The sequence below is a fragment of the Macrosteles quadrilineatus genome, unplaced genomic scaffold (genome assembly GCF_028750875.1).
Source record: "Macrosteles quadrilineatus isolate MER2022 unplaced genomic scaffold, UCM_ALF_1.0 Scaffold_9__3_contigs__length_116548681, whole genome shotgun sequence".
In the NCBI taxonomy this organism is placed as follows: domain Eukaryota; kingdom Metazoa; phylum Arthropoda; class Insecta; order Hemiptera; family Cicadellidae; genus Macrosteles; species Macrosteles quadrilineatus.
This window is the reverse complement of record NW_026542602.1, coordinates 90,542,187-90,560,942: the sequence shown is the minus strand read 5'-3', so window position 1 is coordinate 90,560,942 and position 18,756 is coordinate 90,542,187. Positions and strand designations below refer to the sequence as shown.

The 18,756-nt window shown below is 35.3% G+C and overlaps 2 protein-coding genes across 2 annotated transcripts; both read left to right on the top strand.

Moving 5' to 3' along the window:
• Window positions 1-1,861: 1,861 nt before the first annotated feature.
• On the top strand, window positions 1,862-7,319 carry LOC129003889 (tektin-2-like). Its single transcript, XM_054432227.1, has 6 exons — window positions 1,862-2,085; window positions 2,548-2,764; window positions 4,180-4,394; window positions 5,583-5,805; window positions 6,277-6,500; window positions 6,953-7,319. The coding sequence occupies exons 1-6, from the start codon at window positions 1,880-1,882 to the stop codon at window positions 7,152-7,154; spliced, it is 1,287 nt and encodes a 428-aa protein (XP_054288202.1). The 5' UTR covers window positions 1,862-1,879; the 3' UTR covers window positions 7,155-7,319.
• Window positions 7,320-7,598: 279 nt separating this feature from the next.
• On the top strand, window positions 7,599-17,505 carry LOC129003890 (dehydrogenase/reductase SDR family member 11-like). The gene is made up of 6 exons (XM_054432228.1): window positions 7,599-7,757; window positions 9,427-9,598; window positions 11,404-11,533; window positions 12,542-12,668; window positions 14,980-15,120; window positions 15,743-17,505. Exons 1-6 carry the CDS (start codon window positions 7,626-7,628, stop codon window positions 15,791-15,793), a joined length of 753 nt encoding a protein of 250 aa, XP_054288203.1. The 5' UTR covers window positions 7,599-7,625; the 3' UTR covers window positions 15,794-17,505.
• Window positions 17,506-18,756: the final 1,251 nt, after the last annotated feature.

Below are 18,756 nucleotides of genomic sequence, written 5' to 3'. Positions count from 1 at the left end.
AGACATTTTTGTTAACAGTTTGAATAGTCTTATCAGACTGTTAAAAAAGATTAAATTTTTGATCTTTAAAAATTTATTATTCAGTAATAAGGCCTATTGGACTAATATTGTTACGATTTGTGAACAGCTACCTAATACAAAATCTTATTATGTGGATGGGTGGTATGTGGATGGGAGAGTAAATGAATGTAGTTTTATCCATTGGCATTTGGTCTCTATGGGAACAACAATGGCTGTTGCTTAGCAACCATTTAAATGCCCTGCTCATTATTGACACATCTTGTGCATTCAGATTGCACCAAGAAAAGTTGAGTGACCGGTGAAGTACACATCATTCAGCCATATTTTTATTTTTGGTACTTTTTTGAGCCTAGCTGTAATTTTAAAACCATAATTATTTCTTTCCACACTAAAAATATCAATTATGGAGTTTATTCTAGAATATTAGGAACTATATTTTAATGTTCTTCTTTTGTTGTTTCTATGTTACTGTTGCCAAGAATCTTTTAGACATGCCTTACTAAAGGTATTTTACAAAAGTGATTTTTTGGGGGGGTTTTCAGTTAATCTCATTAATCCGAGATAATTTAAGCTACTGCTAAATTTATTCATTGTTAAAAATATTAATTTTATGCTTCTTGAAACTTAAATAGGTCTTACTATTCAATATTTAACCATACCTTGGTAAATCATCAACTTGAACAGCTTCGAAAATTGCTACTTTACCAGTTAGATTTTTTGTACACATACCGTACCGAATTACCATTATATTGTATGTGCATAAAATGTAACTTATATGAACAAAATTTTACTAACATTAATTTTAACAAGTGGTTTGCCTATTTGAGGTAGATGACAAAGAGGAAAAGATTGCAGAGCAAAAATTGAAGATTTTACAGGCCTATTTGTAGAAATAAAAACATCCCATGTTAATTAAGACGTCCACAGTAAAGCTTTGGATAGCTTGGTACACATTATTTATGCCATTTATGGTCTTCATATTCATTCTTTATCAATCATGAAAATAAAACTTATAGGCACTGGTAACAGATATCTTATACCCTTCAGTTTTTAATATTAAATGTCTTAATCCGATTAAAATACAATACCTAATGTCGTGGTATTTTAACATTGGCTTAATAGGTCTAATATGTTTTGTATTGAACATTATTATCTAATTTCATGTTTGATATAGTTTGTTGGGTAAAATTTTGAAGAGGGGGCTTAATACAATGTGATGATTGATGTTACAATAAACAAGTTCTGTACTTATGTTTTGTTAATAATTTTATTGATAACCTTAATAAAATTTTTGCTGCTGTGATCAGCAATAAAACTGATTATTTTTATAGTACCAATAGACTTTTCTTATACTACTCTAAAATTTAAAGCCTATTTTTATGTATTTCATGTTTTGTATTGTGCAGTATGCTGATATGGATTAAATGTTTTTATTTTATTTCAGGATAGATTTTACATTTTGTGCTTTTGTTTGGTTAACGTACCTATAATCTGTTCACAATCAGATAGTTTTATTTGGCCTCGGTCCAGTGTTTTAAAGATAGATAAATAGCTAAAACCATTGACTATTGGGGAAAAGACCTGTATAAACCGGAAGGAACCTAACTTTAAAATAGTCTTCAGCTGATCCAATGATCATAAATCTATATAAGACAGTTGGTTTAATGTTTATTTTTACCAAAGAAGATAAATAATGAGTTTGTTTTTTAACTAAATATAAACGTCTGATTGAATTAAATTCATGAACTTTAATCCCAAATTTCATAAAAATAATTGTACGGTATTTAATACACTTGTCAAATAAAATTTAAGTTCTACAGTCTAGCCTCCTCAAGTGAACTCTTAGCTGCAGTTCAAGATGATGTCGGTAGTAACGTTTGAGAAGCCCATATCCAAAGTAGCGCTGCCGGATTGGCACGGCAAGGTAGCAGAGCTACGACAGACTTGCGACTCTCGGAGAGCCGATGCGTTCAGTCTTTGGAATGAAGCTAGACAGCTGCGGAATGAAACCAACTGCAAAACTCAGTGGGACACGTATCACAACAACGTTCGACTGGCTGATCGGTAAGTTGGGAGTAAGATAAGCAGATAGGGAAATACCTAGATAGGATTTTGAGTGTCATTCAAGAATAAGATACCTAAAGATTGTATTTATGAATACAAAAAAACGATGTAGCCAGCTAGCCTTGGCTGGTGAGATTTAAATTTGTTTCATTTTCAGATATTAATAGAGAGTAAATACCACACTGGATTCAAGTTTGCAAAAAAATGTTGGTAAAATACTCAGTAGCTTGAGATTATTTGTTGGGGGAGTCCTTTATTTTCAGGTCCGTCTAGCCTATGTGGACAAATAAAATACAGGATTTAAAAACACCGCCAATCCTCTTAAAAATAGTGTTCCTGTCAACTATTTTGCAACATTTATTCACAATTTTACAAAATCACAAAGGGTGAATGGTACTGGAACCTATGTGCATATATATATATAAAAAACTAACTACTGTGCTGAATTTATCTTTTTTACAGAATCACAGAGGTCTCTCGCTGGAGAGAACTCATTGAAAGTTGTCTCAAAGCCATTGAGAAGGAAATCGCTGAGTTGTCATCGGAGAAGGAGATTACCGAGACAGAGATAGAGAGGTTGAACTTGAACTTCACGGTTGTCAACGAGTGTCTAAGCATGCGAGACCAGAGGGGAGGAGCCGACCTGTGTAGGGACGAGGGGGAGGCGGAACTGAAACATGTGAGATAGAGGTTAAATATTACTAAATATTACCAGTGCTCGGTTTGCGGCGGAACAGCAACCCGGTACCTCCCTTATTTAAAGAAAAAAATATTTGCATAAATATAGCTACTAATCACATTAAATAGATTACAGTTTGGGCACCTCGTTTTTTACAAATCGAGCACTGCATATTAAAAACTATATTTTACCCTCACCTACAATTCTTTAGAAACACTCCCGACACCTAAGTTAACAACTGTACTTTTTGTTTAACCTTTAACTTAGCAGTGATAGAACTATAAAGACGTAGGCTACTGATTTATGTCTAAGTCAAATTGATACAACAAGTTATATTGTTATAGCATGTTATGTCACATCATCTATCTTGGTAAAAAATATGGTCTAAAATAGAATGTTAGACATTAGCACAATCTGTGACTTCAGTCACTAAAAGTTAATGGTTTAACAAAAAATTGAGTACCGTATGGCTTTGCAGTACTCTTTTATCAAGTAACAGGATAGACTAACCAACAAAAGTAGACTTCTCACCCCATTGTAAATTTTGAAGCTTATTTTTTGTGTCTAGTTTATGTCCGGGTTACACTGATCGCTAATGTCGAAGAAATTTTGTTTCTATATTTTTTAGGGTTGTTTTAATGATTTGTGGTTTACTGTATATAGCTAGGGAATGAGTTATTGTTTATGATTAGATTGTTTTGTTTTTTTTTTGTTTTTTTTATACGGGGTTTTAAATTACTGAAATAAAAAGAAACAAACTGTAAACAAAACACGACCTCTACAGTGCACCGGACATAACTAACAACAAAATTGGTTTCAGCTGTTCCATAAGGATGAGAAATCTACTAAGGGATGAGTATTATTCTTTATCCACGGTGACGGTCACTTATCTAAATAAATTAATAGGTATAAATGTATAATTTTATATAATTACTTAGATTACTTGACTTACAAAATAGCATACGCAGATGCAAAAGAAAATAACAAAAAGTTTAAATTAAATTAGTGTTAGGGCGTATTAGAATACTTGCTTCAGAAACCCTTTTCAATAAAAGTTACCAAACCTACATTACTTGAATACCATCCTTTATTGAGCAAAAGTTGTCGAATGACACAAACAAATTTAACTTAAATTGTATAAACCCTCCAAAGGTCGTTGAGTTACTTGAATGAACAGTCTAACTTTTATCCAAACCCTCGAAAAAGTTTGATCCCAAGCAAAGTTGAGCCTCGGCCCAGGCACCATTTTTCATTATAGGCAATTGATGATGCTTTATTCTAACAAAATGTTGATGTTCAGAAGTAAAAAATACAGGTTTTTATCTGTTTCCTTACAAAAAGCGTAAAACATTCAAATGGTGCCAAAACCCACAAAAAATCATGTGCTTTTTTAACCAAGCAGTTTGTGGTGACAGGAGTTGAGCACGCTGGAGTCGCTCAAGAAGATGCTGACGGACAAGGCAGCCGCAGCGTGGGAGCAGATTAACCGTCTGGAGGAGGTGAGGTTCCAGCTGCAGCAGGATCTGCTGGACAAAGACGAGGCTCTGGAGATCTGCCGCAACAGTCTCGGGCTGGACAAGAACTGCGCTAATATCAGCTACAAGCCAAACCCGCTTCGGCTGCCCAACAAGTCAGTGGCAATATTACAACTTATTTGGCGAGTCCAGTTTTTAGTCAAGTCACAAAAAAGTAAGGAACAGAGGACACACTCCATGGTACACTTAAGTGGTGTCTAGGATACAGTCCAACACCGCCTCCCCCCCTTGCTGTTGTGTACTACAAGGATGGAGGAAGAAAAGATCCTATGTGATAGACATTTTTCGAACAGTGCCGGCAGTTTGGGCTCTCCCTTGCTCGTTACAATTATATTTTTGGCACAAAATTCCAGAGCTGAGAGCGCACATTGTCCCATAGTGTGTTTACTCTGTACATTACTTCTCTGTGGTCAAGTTGAGTAAAATGTATTCAATTTTACTTCAACAGTTATCTACTCACTAGTGGCGCGGTTGACTCTTAGTGGAAACTTGGGGTATTATTCCTACTTGATTTTGTATTGTATGGTATTCAGCGCTGTTAACCAGTAGTGGAAACTCTGAAACTATAATAACAAATATTCAATACAAAAACTTGAACACTTGACGTTTTTAATTGCAGCGCAAGGCATAGTGTGACCACAAATTCAAAAACTAACGACCAATTGCAGAACTTGAGTATCGTTGTTATAAATAATAATAAGTATAAAATCAACTCGATACCCCGCTTGTCTCAATACCTAACGTACCGAGTAAAGTACTCAACTTGTCACTTTATTGCAGCTAAATGTGTCTAGCCTGAAATAACAGAAGACTGACTAAAGCCATGTTATCATATCTTTCTATCCAGTAACAGAGGGAACGGTAAGACAAGAGAAGGTAAGAGGCAAGCTGTGGTAAAAACATTTCTCTTATTTCTGAGGCTCGCCTGAACTGATTGGTAGACAAAACCTTGAATATGAACAGAATTATGAAAAATGTGAGAATATTTACTTGTACCAAATGAAAAACTTGCTTATTACCGATTACATTTCATTCGGAACTACTCTACTTATTATAGCATTGCTCACTTATTTTATTTGGAACCCTGCAAAAGCAGTATTTGTAATATTCTTTTTAAAACACCTTCAGATCCAGGTGTGCTAATTAACAATAAACGTTTAGGTAGTATATCGTATAGTTTTTAAAGATAAAGATTGCTATTAAAGCAAGATAAGTGTTTTCTAAACATAGCCTAGAAAAAACCAAACAATCAATTTTTTTCACGCTTTATGAATTTTTCTCAGACTGATATCTTACGAGTCCTGGCTCGAGCACTGTAAGTACCTCAAGTTGAGGGCAGACAATGAGTTGGCTGCGGCTCAAAAGCTGAGAGAATCCATGTACGTCCCAAGAGAGAGAGCCCAGAACGACATGAAAGCCCAGAACGATGCGACAAACTTCGCCTTGAGGAAAAGAATCTACGAGACTCAACGTATCAAGAACGAACTGGACTGGCAGAGATTCAACGTAAGATGGCCAGCTTTAGTTATATAATATAGCCACTTTGATGTGTGAATCTATCTGTCTAATCCAACCATAAAGATCCAATGCTATTATTAATTTTATTAGATTATCTTCGTTGTTGTAGTCTGAAGATCTTGATGTTATGTCACCTTTATGCATTTTGTCAGTTTGTGTGGCATTTTCAGGGGTCTTCTTATCACTAACACTATATGTCTATACTGTATTTACACACGCACACAGTCACTAGTATATTGTGGTAGAGTCTATCGGAAAATGTGACTTTGGACACGTGGTGGATTGGACATTCCTGGTTTACGATGTGTTTGATCTCTGTACCGTTGACAGTTTGTCGCTGTCTTTCTAGTTTTAGTTTCAATGTTGTATACAAAAATTGTAGAGCTGTTGTTGTCTTCTTTTTTGTTTAGGAGGGTGCTCAATCTAAGCTATTACTGATTCATGGTTTCCTGTCGATAGATACTACCATATATGGACAGACTGATGAAGGAAATTGACAACCTGGAGCAGGCTTTGTTGGACAAGACAAACGCGTTGAAGCTTGCAGAGACGAGGTGTGAGAACCGGTTGTACCGGCCTGGCGCAGAGCTGTGCCGGGACGAGCCTATGCTGGGTCTGCATGATGAGGTGTGTCAACTGCGCAAAACCCAGCAGGACCTTCAGAACAAAATTGATGCGGCCAAGTGAGTTATATGTTCCCCATACAAAAAATGTATACTCTTGACAAAATTAGAAAAATTTCCCAATTTTGTTAATTTAAAAATTTGAGAATAAAACATGTCAAAAAAAACATTAAATTACATGTCCGATTGCTTACAAAAAGGTTTTCTCCAAATTAAATTAAGTTGGAGAAAATTGTGACTGTGCAAACAAATCAAATATACAATGTTTTAAGCAGCCCTAGTCAATATTAGTCGAGTTTATCAACTTAACTAGAAATGTTAATCTTTGTTAGACTTTTTATCACTTTTTACCAAACATGTTTGATGAAATCTTATTTTTTAGGAGTTTGCATGAACTTTCGATAAAATTCCTTGGCAGGAATATGTTTCATTGAATTAAATTTATACATACTTTTTAATCTACTTCATTGAGTATTTAGTTATGGCAAAACATTTACAAACCTGAATTACAGGGCAACCTACAACATGTTGGAAGATCAATTGATGGTGATTGACAGAGAGTTGTACAACAAAAACCAAGCATTAACAACAGATCTGAGATGTTTGGACCTCAGAGCTAGATTGTCAACCGGAGGAAGAGCAGAACCTTCTACCCAAACTGATCGGAACATCGTTCTGACAAGAATGCAAGACGAAATACCACCAGAACCTTAGCTCAACTGTAACCATTCAATCTCACCTGGAAGCACTTCAAAATTTAACACTTGAGTAATCACTTAAAATGTTAATCTCCTTCAACTTTCTCCATCACAAGATAAAAATTGTAATGGTTGCCTTTGTCTCTAGTGATTTGTACTTTTGAAATAAAAATGTGGTGTGTGTGTGACTCGTTTGAGTTTGGATTTTTACCTTATCATTGAACCCCAATAATTCCAAATATATTTACAAATTTGTCATAAAAGTGATGTTGAGGGAGTACAGACGAGCAAATTCTCAAACAATTCAACACAAGGAATTCATTTAATCTCCTCAAGTTTCTAGATACGTTTTACACTGATCACAACAGTACTGTAATTTTTGCAAAGGAGATAATAGAGGACTCATTGTTGGATCTGATAACTGTTGAAGGACTTTTTGTTGTGCAATGTGGCAACCTTGTACATCAGCTGTTGGCTTTAGTTAGCCATGGACAGCTGGGCAGGTAAGGTAGCTGTAGTGACAGGAGCTAGCTCTGGTATAGGGGCAGCCATTGCCAGGACTCTGGTCCACCATGGACTCAAAGTTGTGGGTCTGGCTAGAAGAGTGGACAAGGTTCAGGTACGGAAACGATTTAATTAATTTTTAGTTTTATTTGTCTCATTAATTTGCAGTTTTTAAACAATAATTTAACTTGAAACTACTCCAAGGTCAAGCTTGTAAGTACAAGCTTTGTCACTGGATGAATAACTGACTTTGATGTATTTAGAAAGTAATATTCTTATTTTAAGATAATTTTCTGCATTTTTGTTATTGCATTATTGTTTGGAGTTTTTTAGAAGAATCATACAAACACAGATAAGCTTCAGATAGCCCTTGAATGTCAACTTCTTTATTGGCCAGTGATTAACTAATTTGAAGTGATTACCTCAAGGGCAACTGACCAAAAGTGGGTTGAATGCCTTCCGAAAGTCTTAAATATTCTTTGATAATGTTGATTTTAAAACAACGTGTTTGTATTAAAGAATCATAATTAACCAAAAACTGCATTTAGGAAAATCCCCATTTATCAATGTAAACGCCTATTAATGTAATCCATTATGAATCAACAATCTAGAACGGCTTTGAAATGTCATATAAACTAAGTATAACCATTGACTATACACAGATTAATATTTTTGTATAGTACGGTATCTCTAATTTTGTATTTCCTCTCTCTAACTTGGATTTAAGTAATCATATCATTGTCACCATAAATATTTGATATCACTATTGAACTGTCTAATTGATTTTTGCAATACAATTTCTTGAAGCTTACTGTGATGTACTTTTCAGAGTTTTATAACCACTTAAAAGTTCTTTAAAAAATGTTTTGTTTGGGACCCGTTAATTATTATCTTCATCTTTTATACCCTTCCACATCTCCTTTTGCCAAACTTTTTTTAAATCTTTTACACATTTTGCAAAAGTACGCTCAATACAAGATAAAAAAAAATTAAAGAACACATATTATCTTTTGAACTCAACCCCGTGAATATTGACAAAACTTTGTTCAAATATACACAGTGTCGTAGCCAGGTTTGAAGCACCCTGGAGCAGAAATGGCTTAAGCCCTCTCTTCTCTCCCAATATTGAGCATAACCCAACTTACACATAAATTACCTTTTTATCAGGCTGCGGCCACACGAGCGTTTTTTCACGCACAAGAGCAGCGTGAAAACACACAAAAAATATGAGAAGCATTAAATGTAATTTTCCCGCAGTGGCGCCTATTCGTTTCAATGCTATTCTAATTTTTCGCGTGTTTTCATATTGCGTTTGTGCGTGAAAAAATTGCCCATGAGGCTCTAGCCTTATACAGCTGCACACGTGTGCATAGTAGTAGTATGTGTAGTATTAGCATTTTTAAACTCAACTAATGTCAAACAGTTTTATTACTTTTTACGTGTGCAATATGAGGAATACTTTGTTCTGTTCTGTAATAATATATCTTTGGCACCTTCTTCAGCGACTAATTCATCAATTTATATATTCTGAAAATTATTTGTCATTTATCATGAAATAAAAGTGTTGATTGACATAATTTGTTTTAAAATACATAATAACCCTGAAAGATTATGGAAAATCATTAAAAATATAACAGTATGCCACAAGAAAAGATAATCTTAGCGAACAGGAACAAATACCGATGTGGTGATACAAAATTAACAACGCAAATACAATAAATCTGAGACCAACATAAATACCTCAAATAACAATCCGACTAATAAAACATCCAATCAACTTGTAGCAACTGGCTGAAGAGCTGTCCACCTCTGGAGAACCAGGACAGCTGTACGCTCGGCAAGTAGACCTCAGGAGTGAAGATGCGATCTTGGAGGCGTTTGCTTGGGTTGAATCTCTAGGGGGGGCTGACATCCTTGTCAACAATGCTGGCATCTTCTACGAGAGTAGCATGTCAGGTTGGCAGCATCTTTATCAAATAATGAAATAATTATAATAAATTATTGTAAAATTATTGTCAAACAGGTACTAAATGCTAAAACTACTGTAATACAGTATATTTTGTAATGCTTAATGCATTTAATACGTTATTTTAAATTTTTTGCAACTTAAAGTGTAGGCCTAAGCAAGATAATATTTAAAAACCACAAAAGATGTATTTAATTATATATCATTTAATACATCCTTTGTAATCTACAGATTAGACAAATAATTGCGGTATTATTTAGTGAGTTACATAACATGTGAGTGAGTTGCGTACAACTCACTAACCTGGTGATTATGGCACAGTGCTAATTCTTATTGTAATGTCCAGGTGTTCATTATACAAACCTGAGCTCCATTCCACGCTCATGGTGCAGTATGAAGTATCCGTAAGCCATGTACAGTATTTCAAATGGCAGACTCAGGGACTCAATAGTCCTAAAAAGATCAGCATAACAGTGCTTCACTTTTCACTTTTTTCTTTAATTTTTAGGTACTAATAGCAGTTACCCGGCATGCGTTGCTGCGCTAACAACTATTATTTTAAATGGTATTTTTTTCTTTACGATAAATAATAAAAATATACCAAAAACAAAAATAGAATATTTATTTTACTTAATTGCTGTGGATAAAAAAAGTTTTTTTTGTTTTTTCATTAGGTGTATAAGTATACTGTATAAGTTTTTAGGCGTACCTACCACCACGTGAGCACGCAACATACAGCGTGTGAAAAATATGTATTTTCTAAATTTTAACCGGCGATAGTCAGGGATTGTCCTTGTGTCTTACATAAAACGTATCAATTATCAATCATTGAGATGGGGACGCCACCTAGGTGCGTATTTTAACCCAAATATGAGTGAAGGATGAGTGTAGAATGGTGTGTGATGACCTGTGTAGCTTTGTTACTGACTAAGATCAGCGTTTCCATTAGTCAGGATCATTTATTCAAAGCCCAATGATCAGGAACAGCTGGGTCCAGTTTCGAACCATCAAAAAACTACCGGTATTGACTTTTCTCAGGATCGAAGCGGCGACCTTTTGATTACCAGGCGAGCACTATAACCACTCAGCTACCCAGCCAACTAAAAAAACGTAAAAACCTTTATCTAAGTAATAACTTATATATTTATGCACCTAATATAAAGATATAGATTGTAAATAACAAATTACCATTTAAAATAATAGTTGTTAGCGCAGCAACATGCGGCGGGTAACTGCTAGTTATATTTATTTGTAAACATTATAGTTCGAAAAGTCTGACATTGGAGCCCTTAAAACCCTCTGGGGCGAAGCCCTTTTAACAGATATGCACCAAAATTCACACAACCCATCCTTGTATAATGCGTAATAATTTCTGAAAGTTTGATTACAATCTGTCGAGCGGTTTTGGAGTCCATAGGGTATATACATATACTGTTGGATTGGGAAATGTAAAAAAATTTAAATTATCAAGAAAGAAGTCTTCAACACATACATACATACATACTTCTTCTTTTATAGATAGAGACGATTTTTCTAATTTTAACCATACAAAGTCAAAGTATAAATTATCAAGACATATACACTAGCCTCTATAGCTTACCGCTGCTACCATGTACTATATTTTTGGATTATAATTCGACCCATTATCAAACACGACTTCAAATTGAGGAGAGTTTACGTCTAAAGAAACAAATACGGTATCAATAAAAGATATAAAAACACAAATATATATAAAAACACTAAGCCAGCATTGCTTCTCAAAAACATACATAATACTGTACCTATATATTTTTAGAGGGCGAGACAGATCGGTGGCGAGCCATGTTCGATGTGAACGTTCTTGCTGTCTCATTCTGTACCCGAGAATACCTGAGGTCAATGGAGAAGAGGGGCAACCAGAGGGGACATATTTTTATGATCAACAGGTACCAGGCTTAACCAAGGTGATATGAGACCAAGGAAGTAAAAAAGTGGGATTAATGAGCTATGTAGCTTCATCTACAGATGGCACTGGTAGTCATCTAGTAACTAGGATGATTTAGAAAATGCATTAATATATTTAATTTTTAAAATTGAAACACATAATAGGGTATTATTGCCCAAACTCTACATTCCTTTTCCTGTCTCTGAAGTTAGTCAGTAACTGACAGATTGCCTGATACTTAGCTTAAAAAAGTGTAGTACTGTATGTGTGTTGTAGTATGTAAGTGTTTGAAATTAAACTGATTCTTTCAAATCAGTCACTTTGTTCAGGCCACTATGTTGTGGCAGTACAAAAATCCTAGCTTATCCTTATGGTAAACTCATACTTACGGGACGACCGTGCGCTTTCATGTCTAGTTTGTTGTGCCAAAAATATACTTGTTACAAGCAAGAACGAGTCCAAGCGGAGAGCACTGTGTCAAAACTCCTATCCCTTGGGACACAGAGTCTTCCTCCCCCGTGAGCGTTGTAGTTTGTAGTGCATGAGAGCGAGAGGGGTGGTGTTGGACTTTGCCTTAGACACCAGGGACTATTGCCTATTAATGAATGACTGATTTTAATGGAATAAATCATTCATTCATTCATTCATTACCTATTACCATATCTTCATCTTTTACCCAAAAGGTATTGATGGCGTTAAAACTTTCAAATTACACAAATTTCATACATTTAAAACAAACTCACATAAATACAAAACATACATTTAAAGCTTTGGCATGTGGAGGCGGGTCAGTAAAAAAATTTTGGCAAATTGTCATCAAAAAATTCATTTAAGGAGTAGTAGGCTCTGGACTTGAGGAGGGGGACCAGGTTCTCTAAGAAAAGCTTGCGCTCAAGCTGTTTGATAGCTAGACAACACTTAAGTGTACCATTGAGTGGTACCTTACTTCTCTGTGGTTTGCTTCAGTTTTTTTATTGTTACATAAGTGATGACATGCGTTATATGCCAGTGTTGCAGGTCATCTTACAGAATACCCAAAACTCCAAATGTACGTAGCGACCAAACACGCAGTCAAAGGCATGACCATGTGCCTACGACGTGAGCTGGCTGACAAGAAGAGCACAATCAAAGTTACTGTAAGTTTGATTTAAAACATGATGGACATTGTACTGTGTGTCCTTAAAATACTCCTTTGGCGAATCATTTAAAGTATAGTATACCAACAAGACATGAATGGCTTGATGTAAAGAGATCTCGCCCCATCGCTGACATGAACTGCTTGTAACGAACCATAGATAAGACCGGACACCATAGACTTTGAGGTACATTGGGGACCAGAAGATGCTGGCCTCAGCCTTCTAACAGGAGCACACTTGATGGAGCAGTAGTCATTGCAGTTTTGGTATGTTCCTGTGAAAACCACAGATGGATCGGACTGATCAGAGGTAGAAGGTACCGTATCTGTAGAGTGTTGACAAACAGGCAACTTTGAAGGTTCTAAATTCAAGACTTGAACTCTAAGCTCATCTATGGTTGCTTTACCTCCATGTCACAGTTGAGAAGGAGAAATCTAAACACTCTTTCAGGTGCCTGGAAACTGCTGACAGACTTTCTAATAGCCAACGACACCGTTTGGTCCCCATCCTTTTTGTGGGATTCAATGTAAGTATACCATCATGTCATGTAAGTTCCATCATGTCTTGAACCAAGGAAGACCACAGGAGTGGGACTGAAGTAATTCCATTAAACACAGTGTACTGTTTGGACACTAAGTAAATGATAAGGTCCTCTTTACAGAGATATAGTACAGAGGAAACATCCAATGGTACACCTATGTGGTGTCTAGGGAAAAGTCCAACACCGTCCCCTTGCTCTGATGTACTACAACGCGCACGATGGAGGAAGACCCTGTGTACTGTGCACAGAAAACATACTACATACTACTATAACCCAGAATGCCAACCGCATGGTAAAAAGCTGAGTGCATGGCAACGCTGGTGGCGCTGCCTACGATTGACAGGCAAAGCTCTCTCAAAACACTTAATGCTTTTTACCATGCGGTTGGCATTCTGGGTTATAGTAATATGTTTTCTGTGGTCCTGTGTGATAGGAATTTCCGCACAGTGCTTGCCGATCGGGCTCTTCCTTGCTCGTTTCAAATATATTTCTGACACAACATTAGAGCTGAAACCGCATGGTCGTACCATACGCGAGCTTCCTCTGTATCTTACTTCTCTGTGAAGAGAGCATCCTTATCATTTACTCAGTGTCCAAACAGCTTAGTTTGGACATCTAGAGGTTGGATACTCAAGCTCAAGTGTATGATTTGTGTGTATGGGTTACTTAAGTGTTGGGTCTGTCTCTTGGATACAGACGGATGATAGAATTAATCTCATGATGGTTGGCCACTGGATCGTTAAAATTAGCACTAATAAGATTTATGTTACCTGGCTTCTGTCTCCGATCCACGGTAGTTTTAAGAAACTACAGCTGTTTCGTGCCTTCTACTGGCACATCGTTTCGCAGTTGTTCCTTAATTAGTGTTTAAATGTTTTGTGCGTGTTTTCGTGTGTGTAAATGTCTACATGTACTTCGTAAAACCATGACGATCTCAACACCGAGGGATATTTTATAGAAAAGCTGGCGTTCACCAAACCTGAGGATGTGCCAGTAGAAGGCATGAAACAGCTGTAGTTTCTTAAAACTACCGTGGATCGGAGACAGAAGCCAGGTAACATAAACCTTATTAGTGCTAGAATTAATCACTGGACATGAACAGATCAGAAAGCATCAGAAGCACATCTGCATAATGGAGATCTGTTGCACAGGGAATGTGGTAGGTGTGAAGCGAGACTGCTAAAGTGTCTGCTGTTTTGCTGCTTATACAGTAGCTCAATGAGAACTACTTTATGGAGTGCTAAAAAAAAAGTCGTCTGCCTGAGGAAGAGTTGATCAGTAGATTGTAGTTATTTATCAGGTGCCTGAATATGAACAGTGTACGAGGAAAACTATACTACTTGGGGTGTGAAAAAAAAACTCTGGATGAAATGCATGTAGGGACCTTGATCGGCCTTTTTAGATTAGATGAAACAGCATTGTTGCTTGTACCGTGAATAGGATGAAGCACATGCGGTAGTGGGGCAAAGGTAGAATGCTGACATCAATAAATAGCTATATTGTTAATTTTAATTTTAGACTCAAAATAAACCTTCATGATGAGTACAATAAAAATAAACAATCAAAAACCAAACAATAAAATTTTCACTTACTAAGGTGCCCACCTTCAATTTAATTGATAAATTGTCTGAAGGTATAGTACCGTGGTAATCGTAGCTTTCAAAGACCAAATACAATGATTTTTTTCAACAAGAGCCATTTTACTGATTCTATAACTATTCTACTACCGGTATATGTATCATCTTTATCTCGATTATGCAATATTTCCAGAGCATAAGTCCTGGACCAGTGGAAACAGAAATATTCAATGGAACTCAGTGGGAAGGGCTGGAGAACAAGATCCCTATATTGAAGAGTAAGGATGTGGCCAAAGTGGTTGAAGATTCTCTCTCCGCTTCTTCTGTCGCCCAGGTTAGTTCATATCGCTATCTAAACCTCTCTAGCTTTAAAAACCCGACGAAGTAACTCTTGCCTCTCCCTACCCAGTCTCTATTTAAATATGGTTTGAGATCAAATAAAGCCAAATATAACAAAAGTAAAACCTCAACTTTTTAGCCATGTGCAAATATAAGTTTTCATGGTAAGAGAAAATAACAAACCATTTAACATTCAGTGTGAATACATCAAGTTTCTGAAGTTAAATGAAAATAAACATCTCAGAACTTCCAAGACAAGATATAATGTTTTTTTTATTGTTTTTTTTTATGGAAGGGTTGAGACCCTGTTGTTGTTATATATTAAGTCGACCTATCATCGGAAACAAAGCATCATTGATTCATAGCCTAAAAGAAATTGTGTGACTGAGTCTAAGAACGATACATCCAGGATTGGACTGGCAAACTTTGATTTTGAAGGAAGGCACTCTTCAACTACAGTTAAACATTAATTTGTTTAAAAAGTTACAGCTACCTTTGCACACTAGAATGTAGAGTTTTATACCATACAAAATCGGTAAATTACTCTTTTATTCGTGTTAGCAGATATTTTTATTCAAAAAGCTTCTGTAACTAAATTAAAAATGTTTGTGTTTCAGATTTGCGAAGTTGTGATGACTCCAATACCCACAGATTTGGGAGTTTTCTAACCTCTGGCTTGTATTATTCATCTACTGTAGAACCCTTAGAAGAATGAATGTGGAACACCTGTATAAACATTATAAAGTTCTTTTCCATCCAGGATCCAGCAATAACAGTTATCATGGTTTCGGTTCTTGGTTAAATCCTGAATATGCTAGTGAAGAAAGCAATTTGTTATAGTATATGCTTGCTTAAACTCTTTTAAGTAATAAGCCCCTTTTCAATATTATAATGAAATCATAATAAATATTACACTCTCTCATTTAATTGTAGAAGCTCTGTAGCTTTTTACTTGCTTTGAGGTACCTATGTAATAACGTTGATCAAGCATCCTAAACAGTTTAAGAGAATGTTGTAATCCTTATCAAATAATTGTATGTGACAAATTTATTGACTGGAAAACTGATCTTTATTGCGGGGTATTAATCTTATTAAAATTTGTTAAAATGTGAATTTGATATATTATTCTTTTTACTTTTGAATTTTCAACATGCATTGTTTATGTTTAAGAAGTGGGACATATCAAATGTTTTTGAGTGAATAAAATAATATTTTTCGACTCTTATAAATTACAAAATGAATAATGCTTGCCATTGACTAGTATACTGAAAAACACATCCCATTTATATGGACTAATTACAATTTACAACCAGTTCTCTAGACTCAAGAAGAATTATTTTACTTAATTACCTTTTATAATCAAATGTGTTATATTGTAGTTTATTCCCCTTTTTTAATTTTAATGTTCAAATAGTTATGCAAAAAAATATTATATACAAGAAGCCCTTTCGGGTTGGCTTGGTTAATAAGTTGGTGTGTGTGGGAAACACGGTATTTTACATTGCACATTTTGTCAATGCTGGGTCAGTTAATTTTAAATGATATTATGAATGAAATATGTTACTTCAGGTACTAAATAGGTACTACTAAATCTCTGACCGAAACATACATTTACCATCACAATTTTTTACTAATTGTGATGTAAAATGTCTGCAATAATCCTTGAAAAAACATAAAAAACTCACCTTCGCCAAAAACTAACTTCAAACAAGCTATTTTTACAAACAAAAAATTATTTTTTTTTAACAGGCCAAACAATTTTTATAGAACCGTACCGGGTACCATTAACATTAAATTTTAGACAAAACATATCACGTGTGTTTTTCCTTGGTATAACAATTTATTCATATACAGTAGTGTTATATCAAACAACCTTGTTTCTGACATCAAACAGCAAGTCTGATGAAATACAAACAAATTTTGGCACGAGACTTTATTTTCAGTCGGCCTCGAAATGTTTTCTGATCGTAGTGATTACATGTATAAATAAAGTAATAAAATATTAACCACCGCATTCCAAGCTAAATATAAGTCTGGTTTAATAATCCTATGCAGTATTTGTTTACTTCAAGTTAATTGAAGCATTCAGCTGATTGATTTTAGTGATAAGAAACAATGTATCTTTGGTCATTTAAGAAAGAACCGCTCCTAACTTTTATAGGATGTTTCATGTCTTCATATGAGCTTTGAAAAATGTAGTGGTGATTTCTAAGGACAGTTTAAGCTCTTGTTGTTTATCCCTTAATATAAGTTTGACTTAGATAAATTATAAATGTTCCCTAAAACATTCCAATGCATGGATACTTAGTTTGACATAAGTACTGCATGGAAACAGATTTGACAAAAAATCTATAAATCAGTACCTACCTAAGTTATCTGTCTTAAATCACATAATATATATTGTGGTAATAACAAAGAACCAAGAATACTTAAATTTTTCACTGGAACTTTAAAAAACACTGGTAGATAACTTTAAAACCTGTATAAACCCTTTTTTCTTAAATCGAGAACACGGAATTATAGTTTATTTGAAGTTACAATCTCTTTCTCTCTGTAATGAATTCCACAACTCAATGCAAAGAAAACCATTGATTATGGTTTGCTTAATTCAATGAGGTACGAACTATGAAAACATGTAAAAATTGAATTTAGAACAGAACTTAAACATAATATAGTTCCAACAAAAACGCTATGGGAATGTATTTAATTTTTTTAGGACCATTGCAGATAGCGCAAAAAAGCTTTTCAGATAAGTAACAAACCTAAAAATCTATTTTTTATACAAATAGATTAGGAATACACGTTTTCCGTCATGCTGGGGACAGTCCAAGCAAGACTCCTCTTGCATACTGTTGTAAGGAAAATCTTAAATGAGAGCATAGACCGATGGTGGCGTATCACATAGGTACAAAATTATTAACCATACAACCATACTTAAATTAAAAGGTCTCTATTGGGAAAAAAAACACAGTGCCACAAACCCTATAGCAAAAGGTTCAACCTAGACAAAATGCTGATCCGCTTTAAATTGTTTTTTTTTTGTAGCAAATTCAGTATGTCAAGCTTGAGAGTATGATATAGAGGTAACCCAAAATGAGACAGGCACAAGGCAATATGCGCTATAGGAGACTACCAGTGTACTATGTAGTTGTAGTAGCTTTAGCTATATATTAAATCTAGCATGTATATAATATACTAGCTGTACCCGCGGGCTTTGCCCCGTTTAACTTCTTAATTTTCAAGATGAGCTCGTTCGCATGGCTTGATCACGTCCTGGTTGAAGTTCGTTCGCTACGCTCACTCACCTTTAGGTTGGAGCTCGTTCGCTGCGCTCACTTGCCTCCAGGTTGAAGTTCGTTCGCTATGCTCACTCACCTTTTGGTTGCAAATTAGCTGTTGTCATAAATGTAAAAGAAATAATAGTGCTGCACCCTGTTGGTAATCCTTGTAACTTTAATGCTATTGAACATCAAAGAACAGAACCAACTTGTTTATTTGAAACAGCTGTTAAGATTCTTTAATTCCATTTAAATATGAGTACTCATAAGGTTAACATGAGAAAATCCAGAGCCACTTGGGCGGAGCCCGAAAGCTCGATCAGAATAAAAACTACTTAGTTTTCCTATTTAAT